Here is a 9,332-nt window from a genome sequence, read left to right as displayed (position 1 = left end):
AGACATTTCTGATCAACCACTAAGACATCTAAAGGGTAGGAAGGAAAGTGTTGAACTTGCAGTTTTTTAATTTGAATGAACGTAGAAATGCTTCTGCTGATATCATAGAGGGCTTCCCAGCCACTTACTTTCTTCTCTTTCCTCATGAATTACAAGGCCAACTCTCTTTTCCAGTAGACCTTTCCCTGCTTTGATTAGCTCCGTTCTGGCTCAGTTTCTCACATTCCCAGAGTAAAGTCAGCAAACTCCCAAACACAAACCTGAAGTCAGCTTTTGCAGGCAGGAGAGGGTGCTCTATCACCAGTTCATCTGATGGGGATGTCTTAGGCTTCACTTCTGTCCAGGATCCCACTGCAATTGTGAAGGTGGAGGCTGGCATTGGCATGGTCACATAGTAATGCCAGCTCATGCACCCTATGAACAGAAAGCAATCATCATGAGGCACTGTGTGGCTGTGGACCTCACTCAATTCCACACTTGCAGAGCCTGTGGGAAAAACTGGGAACAGTGCATCCTGGAGGGAAGCCATGCCACCTGGAGGGGCAAGACTACAGGCCTCAAAGAAAGTATGAGAGATGCTGGTTTGAAGGCAGTCAAGAGGTCTGATCTCCTCCAGAGGTTGGTTTAAAGCCATAAGCAAGGCTAATTCTAAAGGCGGTGCTAAGGCAGCCACTTGGCTACAAACATGGAGGGTGCTGGCCTCAGGCTGCTATAGATACAAGAACACATCCTTTTCTTCCTCCGTGCCTGGAATGAAAAAGGAAATGTAGCTGATATGAACGAATTTGATGAACAAATCAATAAATGAGGAATGATCATTCTGTGCTATAATCCAACTATTCTGTCTAAATTCAATTAAAGTCCCCCTAAGATGGAGACAGTAGGAAACATGAAATTATGGAAGGGAAGTACGTAGGTTTCAGTCCTGACTTTACAACCAATTAGCTTGTGGAAATGTCTCTTTTTCATGCTTTTAACTATTTAGATGCTCACCCTCATCCCTGAGCACATGCAAAGCTGAAGTAGAGAGCTCACGACACCAAGGGCTCCCACCCCAGCTCAGGATGCTCTCTACTTGGTCCAGACATTCGAGCAGGCTTTTCTCAAATAAATGATTGATAATTTACAATCCTAGGCCTCTCTCAAAGATGAGGTAGTAAACTTCCTGTTTCTGAAATGTGAATGCATCATCAGAACTAGCATGGCATTCTTACAGAAGCGTCTTGCTCTGTTGGTTCACAGAGTCAGGCATGTTAGCAAGTAATCACTGGCTACATTCAAGCTTACAAGTTTGAAAACAGCCTGGAATACATGAGACTTTCTCTCAGGAGTAGGGACCCTCCCCCACCCAACACACACGTAGAATATTATTTTACACTGTGTGAATATATGTCACTGTGTTTGGTTTAATAAAGAAGCTGACTGGCTAATAACTGAACAGAATAAGGTTAGGCGGGAGAGCAAAACTGATAATACGGGGGCGGGGCAGAGTCTGAAGAATAGAGAGAGACGCAAGATGAACATGAACATGCCATCCTGAGAAAAGGTACCAAGCCACGTGGTGAAGTGTAGATAAAAATATGAGATAACTGAAAAATGCAAAAGTCGGCTACCAACAAATCTGAGCTATTGACTAAGTGTTTATAATTAATATTAATTCTCTGGGTGTTTATTTGGGAGCTGCTGGCAGGACAAAAACTTCTGCCAATATACACTCCATACATAATTTTTAAGACATATTTATTTGTGAGTGTGTGTGTATGTGTATATGTGTGTGTGTGTGTGTATCTAGTGTCAACAGAGGGCAGAGGAAGGTAGCAAATCCCTTGGAATTGGAGTTACAGAAGGTTGAGAGCCACTGTGTGTGTGTGTGCTGGGAATCAAACCCAGGTCCTCAGCAAGAGCAACATGTGTTCTCAAGCATGAATCATCGCTCCAGCCCCTTATATGATTGATTTTGAAAAGTTTTGATTTAAAAGAAAAAAATCCCAAATCTCAATCCAAGGGCGAGGGCTAGTCACCACCTGCAGTTTTCTTGAGAATTCACCGTGACCACTGGGGCTTTGCTTTAAGACAGAATCCAGACCTGGGAGCTAGGGCTGTACATCAACTATTGAAAGCACCTGTCTCACATGCAGTATCAGCACTCAGGAGGGAGAGGCAGGGAGATCAGAAATTCAAGCTTGGCTTCACACTGCGTTCAGACCAGCCTGAGCTGGAGAGAGCCTTGGGATTAGCAAAGGAGAAGCCACACAGAAGCCCTCAGGTGAAAATGGAGACTGCCCCTGCGTGCCCCCCGCCCAGTACTATTAAACACTGTTGTTTTTGACAGAGAATACCATGCAACACAGTAGATATGTAGATGCTAGGATGACAGATATGCAGGCCCTACTTTATGCAGATAATGGTTTTATTTATTTACTTTAGGGCAGAAATAAAAAGAATGAAGAAAACAAGACAGAATAGCTACAACACACAGGAAGCTGTATACAAACGCACAAAGGCGGCAAACGATGGTGCAGACTCACATCCTGTGGGCAGCAGAGAATGGCGAGGCCTGCTTTTCAGTTCCCTCTAGTAGGTTGTAAAAGTGTCTAGGATGGGGCTTACTGACCTTCAGCTAGCCTGGCTAAACATCAGACAGTGGTTAGATCTATGGGTAGGCTTCCCTACCTTGTATATCTGCACTTTCTGTTCATCTTCCACAGACCCTGGAGAATAGCTGTAGCTTACTTTCTAGAGAGAACAGGAAGGGCGCACTAGAAGAGGGTGGGAGGAGAGGAGAGAATGGCAGGTGGATAGGGCTAGGTAAATGTGGGCATGCAGGATGCTGGGACCACAGGCATCTTCTCTTACTTCGGTCCCAGATTGCTAGTAGCTAAGCTTTGGTCCAGGAGGAGGACTCAGAAGGAGCTGTCAACCCAAGAGCAGAGGCAGGATGCCATGTTGGAGACCTGTGATCAGTTATGGGGAGGTTGACTCATGTATGTATTCAAAGTCCTCCTCCCAAATGTAAACAAACCAAGGACCTTCAAGGCACTTACAGAAAGCCCATTTAGTGTTCCAGACTGAGAGAAGCAAGTAGGTAGAAAATACTCCTGAGGGAGGACTGGGAGCATACTCAAGATGCTAACACCACCAGACACAAACAGTCTGAATTAAGAGAATGTATTGCAGGCCTACAAAAAATGCAAATGCTCTCAGAAAGCACATCATTGGTAAAAAAAAAAAAAAAAGCCTTATGGGAGAAAAGAAGACTCAAACAAGGGATGAGATGAGACACTGAGGTAAAGAAATCTCCATAGGGTCAAACAAAATGTCAAATCAAACCAAGCCAAGGGAAAACAACAGTAAGAATCAGGGAGAAGAAGGTACGGCTAGGAGGCCGAATACCCAAGTAATAGAAGTCCCCCAAACCGTGGCAGAGAAAGTAGGAGAGGACCATTAAAACCCAGGGGATTATCCCAGAAGGGACCACGGGACTCATGATAGAAAGAACGCAGGATCCCTGAGACACAGAATAGGCTACTCATATTAAGGGTGCTGTGAAACTGAAGCAGGGGAATGAAGAGCCCCAAACCATCCACCTCCTACAGGCCCATATTCATCTACAGAAGTGTGCTTCAAAGAGGCAAGAGAAAAGAAAGGACGCCTGCAGAGCCATGACCCACACCCATGGAGGCTGCCCACTGGCCCAGAGACCACAGAGTCTGGGCTTGATGTACACATGGAAACCCAAGGAGATGGAGCGGGGTGACACCAAGGCACTATTACTAATTCCCAGTAGAATAGACACCTAGAAAGGGCACAACTATGCAGGGAGCCAGACAGGATCGCCATTGCAAGATGGCACCACATCCTGTCTTGCCGGTTATACTCCATATTTGGCGATGCCTTTGAGAACTGCCTGTCCCCCACTTCCCGCATGCGCGGTGAATGGGGGTCCCTGGGCCTATCTCGATGCAGTCTGGTGTCAGCTGATGGTGGCAACCAATCAGGGCAACCCATGTGCCAACTCCATATATAAGCAGCTGCCTTAGTGCTCTCGGGCCCCTTCACTTCATGTTATCTCTCAACCAAGTGCACTCCAGTAAAGCGTGATCTGAGAAGAATCCTCGTGTCGTGGTCGTTCTTTCTCGCTGGTCGAGGAGTTTGCCACACAACTACAGCTGGCTCTGGCTCTTCACACACACAAACCTGAGGCATTGATCCAACTCAAATCCCATGACCCACAACGAGAAGACGGGACACTGGGAAGGCCCATCTGTGAGTAACCAAGCTCCTCAGCAAAGGATGTGGGGGAGGGGAAGGCCAAGAAGCAGAGAAAGAGGCAGAAGTAACTACTTCATTTTTTATTTTATTTTTGCCCATAGGCGAGCGCTCGAACACTGGTGCTGTGTCCTCCACCCTCTTGTTACTTTTACTTTAAGACAGAACCTCACTAAGTGCCTAGGCTGGCCTTGAACTAGAGCTCTATCTGCCTCCTGCTCCAGAGCAGCTGCGGGTAGAGGTGTATCCTGCAAGGCCCACGTGAAAGCAGTTATTTCTTAAGCAGGAAGAATGATACAGCAAGATGATTTACTGCTCTTTGGGGAAAAGAATGTAATAAAAGCAATAATTATTTGGCTCTTAAATATTGTATTTTAATGTAAAATAGCTAAAGTTAAATCATTAAAAAGAAATCTTTTTTTCTTCTTTTGACTGGCCTCAAACCCATGGCAACCCTTCTCTTTACCCCAGAGCCGGGATTGGAAGGGAAAGTCACCATGCCTAGAGAAAAGGACATACTTCAATCTTGAGACACTATTAAAATGGTAAAGTACAACAACTGGGAAGGAGCAATCTGGAAATAGGGAACAGGCAGTCCCCTGAAAAGAATCCCTTTAGGAATGGCATGCTGCACACCAGGGCTTTCTGCCAATGCCAGGCACGGGGCTTTACCTGCTCCTTTGCAGTCTGTCTAGTGTTAGAGATTGTGGAGAAGTAGGGACTGAAGCAAATTCTACGTTCACCAGAACTGGAAGGCCAATCTTATGGTGACACCTCACCTGGCACTCAAGGTGCAGTAGGGAAGGCACAATGGGGCACGATGGCATAGGAACAAGGGGACCTAGGTATGTAGAACACGCTAGCAGCTTAAATACCATGGAGTCTGGGGTAAGACAGAGAAAGCTACAGCAAAGCTGAGCTGGGGTCCAGCCCAGACATCTGGAGCCAGCACTGCTCCTCCAAGGTCTTCCCTGAAGTTAACAATGGAAAGAACGTTGTTTGCTTGCTTGCTTTTTAGTGTGCGGACAATCACACTGTTTGCTATTTCATTCTTCTGGGGAATGTAAGGGACAGACTGAGCATTGTCCCACGTGGAAAAAGTACCCTGACAACATCAGCAACTGAATGTGTGTGCTTCCTCTTCTTTTCTTCTTCTTCCTCTTCTTATTTTTTTATATATATATTTTTTGTTTTTTTAAGACAGGGTCTCTCTGTAGTTTTGGAGCCTGTCCTGGAACTAGCTCTTGTAGACCCAGTTTGGCTTTAAACTCACAGAGATCCACCTGCCTCTGCCTCCAGGCATGCGCCACCACTGCGTGGCTCCTGAATGTGCCAATACAGAACCTGCACATCTGTCCGTACTTGGAATTGTGTCTGAAGTGCTGCAGATGGCCTCCTTGGAGAAGACCATTTTATACCTCAGACTTTAAAAACAAAAAGTGGCATCACAGGGCACACCAGCTGGTCAGCCCTTAGAGATCTCTAGTTCCCAAGGCCCCGACTGATCCACCAAGCTTCTAGGGAGCATTTCTCAAAGACATCTGTCCATGAACATCTGTCCTGATCCTGTTTCTCGAGCATTTCTGCCCCTGAACATCTGTTCTGATCCAATCCTAGGCAATGCTAGAGCCAGCCTGGACTGTGGATAACTTCCTGTGTTCTGGGAAGGGCTTTCAGCTTGGATTATAAGGACATTTTTAGACTTCTTACCAAGAAGAAAAGCCTCTTCCGTGTTGCTCTTGGGCCAGTCTCCTATGAGTCTTCAAAGCCTGCCTACAGTCAGGGGGTACCCGTGGACTGCAGGGCATACATTCCAGAGTCTGCCCCTTGTGGTCAGCCTGCCCTGCAGACACAACTGGTAACGGATTTACTTCTTTCCAGAACGCCATGGGTGAATGCTGGCTCTGGAAATGTTAGCCCAGTTCCTGCTCTGTACCTGCTGGCTGAGGCATGTTAGTATCTTTGGCTACACAATTTCCTCACGTGTACCAGAGGAACAATCATAGTGTCTACCTCACGGGATCACATGAGGAATAAAACGGACAAGCAGACAGTCACGAGGCACAGTCCTGGTCTCAGTGTTGGACGCTGCAGTTGTCACTGCTGCTGTCATCGCTTGCGACCTCTGTGCTCTGTAGCTGCCTCTCCCAGCCACTCCAGGAGACTTTCTGAAGGCGTGAGCAAGGATGTTTGAAGGTATGGCTGCCATATGTGCACTGAGACCATGACCTGATGAGGCCCACATTTGAGGTTTAAGGTTGAATGGCATGAATACACAGTACAAACAAAGTGATCCATTTAAGGAGAATGACAGCCCAAAGGGGCATCCTGCATGACTTCATATAGAATGGGCCATTTGGAGACTATTTAAATGCTGTTTACTTTCTGTGAGCTGTCCTCCATGAAACAGTGAATGCCTTCATTTTTCTTTTTATTCAACCCACTTGCACCCAACCCCCTCACAGAACCAGCTGCAAAACAAAGAGAACACACTGTACTTACATTAGGCAAAGTTTTTCCTCTGTAGAAGCCAGAAGCCCATCCCACCCTGAATGACTTCATAGCGAGGCCTGGACTCATTATAGGGGCAGCAGAGATGGAGGCTGTGGGAACAGCCAGAAGCAATGGTCCTCCCTCACACAGACTCAAGCAGTCAAGTCCACCACCTTCTTACACAGATTCTGCAACCCCCTCAAAAAGAGAGCAGAGTTCTTTATACTATATACCCTATATCATTTTATCAAATTGGAATACATTTAGGGGCCATTTCAACAACACCACAAGGCAGTTGTGCGATGAGACATCTGTCTCACAGGTGCAGTAGCAGCTATGATAAGATCCAAATAAACATTTTCATCTTCGAAACAGGACTGAAATTTTCCTTAGAGATAACTGGATTTTGCAGTAATAACAGGACTTGAAAGGGGTTGGTTTTTAAAAGAGACAATTTAAAAAGTTGGTTTTGGCTATGATGCAGTTCAGTTATGAGTATTCATGAAGCATACACAAAGGTCTGGGTTTGATGCCCGGCACATTATATACACTACAATAAAAGTTACTTGTGAAAATAAGTACACCATAACCTAGAAAGCACTAACACAATTACCTGAGTCACTGTTTTCATTACTGCGCTGAGAACTGTCCTTGGCATCGATGTGAAAACTCTCATTATAAGGAGTCACCAGTGAAGAGAGACAAAGGGTGACAGAGCAGCTCATGGGGTGAGAGCCGGGGAGGGAGGGGATGTGACCGTGACTTGGTATCTTGAGACAAGCATTTTTATGAAAGGGAAAAAATGAGAAAAATCAAGGTCCTGTGGTCACTTTTTGGTCCTACCAATCAGCAAGAGTAAACTAGTGAGGTATATGGGTAGTCAAGTCTTGCATACCTGGTCTACTACCGAAACCTCAAAGGCAGCTACTGCCATATACCACCTTACTGCTACACAGGCAAGAGCTGGTTTGCTTTATCTTCACAAAGCTAAGCAGCTCGCAGAAGGCTTGACATTTAAAGAGTTAGCTGAGGCGGTTTTCAATTGGCAGAGTGCTTGCCTAGCACGAAGGACTCCTCAGTCCAGTCCTCAGCACCTACACTGGGCACAGCGGTACATATCTACAGCGCCACCAGCTGGGAGGTGAAGGCAGGACACATATTCAAAGTCATAACTGGTTGTAGAGCAACCTTGAGGCCAGCCTAATCTACATGAGGTCTTGTAGATCAAAGAACAAAACAAAAACAACAAAATAAAATCAACTAATAAAGAAATATCAGGGGGGCTGGAGAGATGGCTCAGCAGTTATAGAGCACTGTCTGCTCTTCCAAGGGTCCAGAATTCAATTCCCAGCAACCACATGGTGGCTCATAGCCATCTGTAATGAGATCTGGTGCCCTCTTCTGGCCTGAAGGCATACATGCAGACAGAATGCTGAGAATACTGTACGCATAATAAATAAATAAATTTTTTTAAAAAGAAATATCAGTTCAAAGACAGACAAATACATGAGAGCTTTAACAAAATTGTCGTTTTCACTGAAAATTAAAACAGTCAAGTTTTCCTATTGGAAGCATTCATGTAGCTTTGGAAGAGTCTACTGCCAGCCAGACAAACAGAACGAAGCGCTCAGCAATGTCAGTTGTATGTGCTCTCATTCAATGGATCGCATTTACCTCCTCAAATCTAATGTATTTCCTACCCCAAGACTATCACCCTACTTACAATTCTTTCTTCAGAGCATCCAGCCCAAACTGTTCCATATGGTAGGAATGCTTCAGGAACAGCATCACAAATGCAAGCTGCATAAGGATACATGTATTTATAAGTGTATGATAACTATATTATATAAATACATATATCATAGAAACATATAATAAGTAAAATATATGCATTGAAAAGAATGTAGGCTCCCAGTTTTTATTGTTCTTCCCCTCATGGCGTCCTTCTCCATCCTCTGGGGCTCCGGCAAACCCAGCATTTCTCCTGTTATGACTCTTGGGATGCTGCCTCTCCATGAGTGGTTGGCACTTCTGCACAGACATGGCCATGGCAGCCCTCCACTACTGCCCAAGGGCTGCCACTGGCAGCAGGTGGGCCAGTGCCCACTAGCCTCCCCTAACCAGGCCAGACAATAGCTTCATAAGCCAATGCTATCCTACAAACCCTCTTGCCAGGAGACCTGGAGAGAATAACCTGCAAAGGTGGAAGAGCGCCACCTGCTGAGTGAGTGCTGCTGTGTAGGTCATGAGCATCTCTTACCTCACGGCTTCACGGCTTCCCTAAGGAAACACTGTCTCCCTGGTGTATACAACCACAATGCAGACAGCTAGCTTCCCTGAAACACCAAGGACACCAGTGGACAGAACACCACCTGTCTGGGTGGCTGGTCAGAAGGCAAACATTAACGCCGCTCATTCAAACATTCGTGAATGTCTAGGCCAAGACAAAGATGCATAGCAGTGAGAATGCTGCCAGAAGCACTGTAGTCTAAAAACAGAAAAACCATAACCTCCGCATATCACATGTGCATGGAACACAGAACCTCCACATGGAACACAGAACCTCCACA

At 45.8% G+C, this 9,332-nt stretch overlaps 1 protein-coding gene across 1 annotated transcript in view; it reads right to left on the bottom strand.

The window, feature by feature from the left end:
* The window catches only part of C16H9orf3 (chromosome 16 C9orf3 homolog), a 233,523-nt gene that overhangs the window by 203,664 nt on the left and 20,527 nt on the right, over positions 1 to 9,332 (bottom strand). The window contains exon 3 of the mRNA XM_005355323.3: positions 261 to 414. Within this exon, the coding sequence (XP_005355380.1) occupies positions 261 to 414 (154 nt within the window). The remainder of the gene's footprint in view (positions 1 to 260; positions 415 to 9,332) is intronic.

The sequence above is a fragment of the Microtus ochrogaster genome, chromosome 16 (assembly GCF_000317375.1).
Source record: "Microtus ochrogaster isolate Prairie Vole_2 chromosome 16, MicOch1.0, whole genome shotgun sequence".
Classification (NCBI taxonomy): Eukaryota; Metazoa; Chordata; class Mammalia; order Rodentia; family Cricetidae; genus Microtus; species Microtus ochrogaster.
Note: the sequence above shows the minus strand (reverse complement) of the source record. Positions and strands in the feature narration are given on the sequence as shown.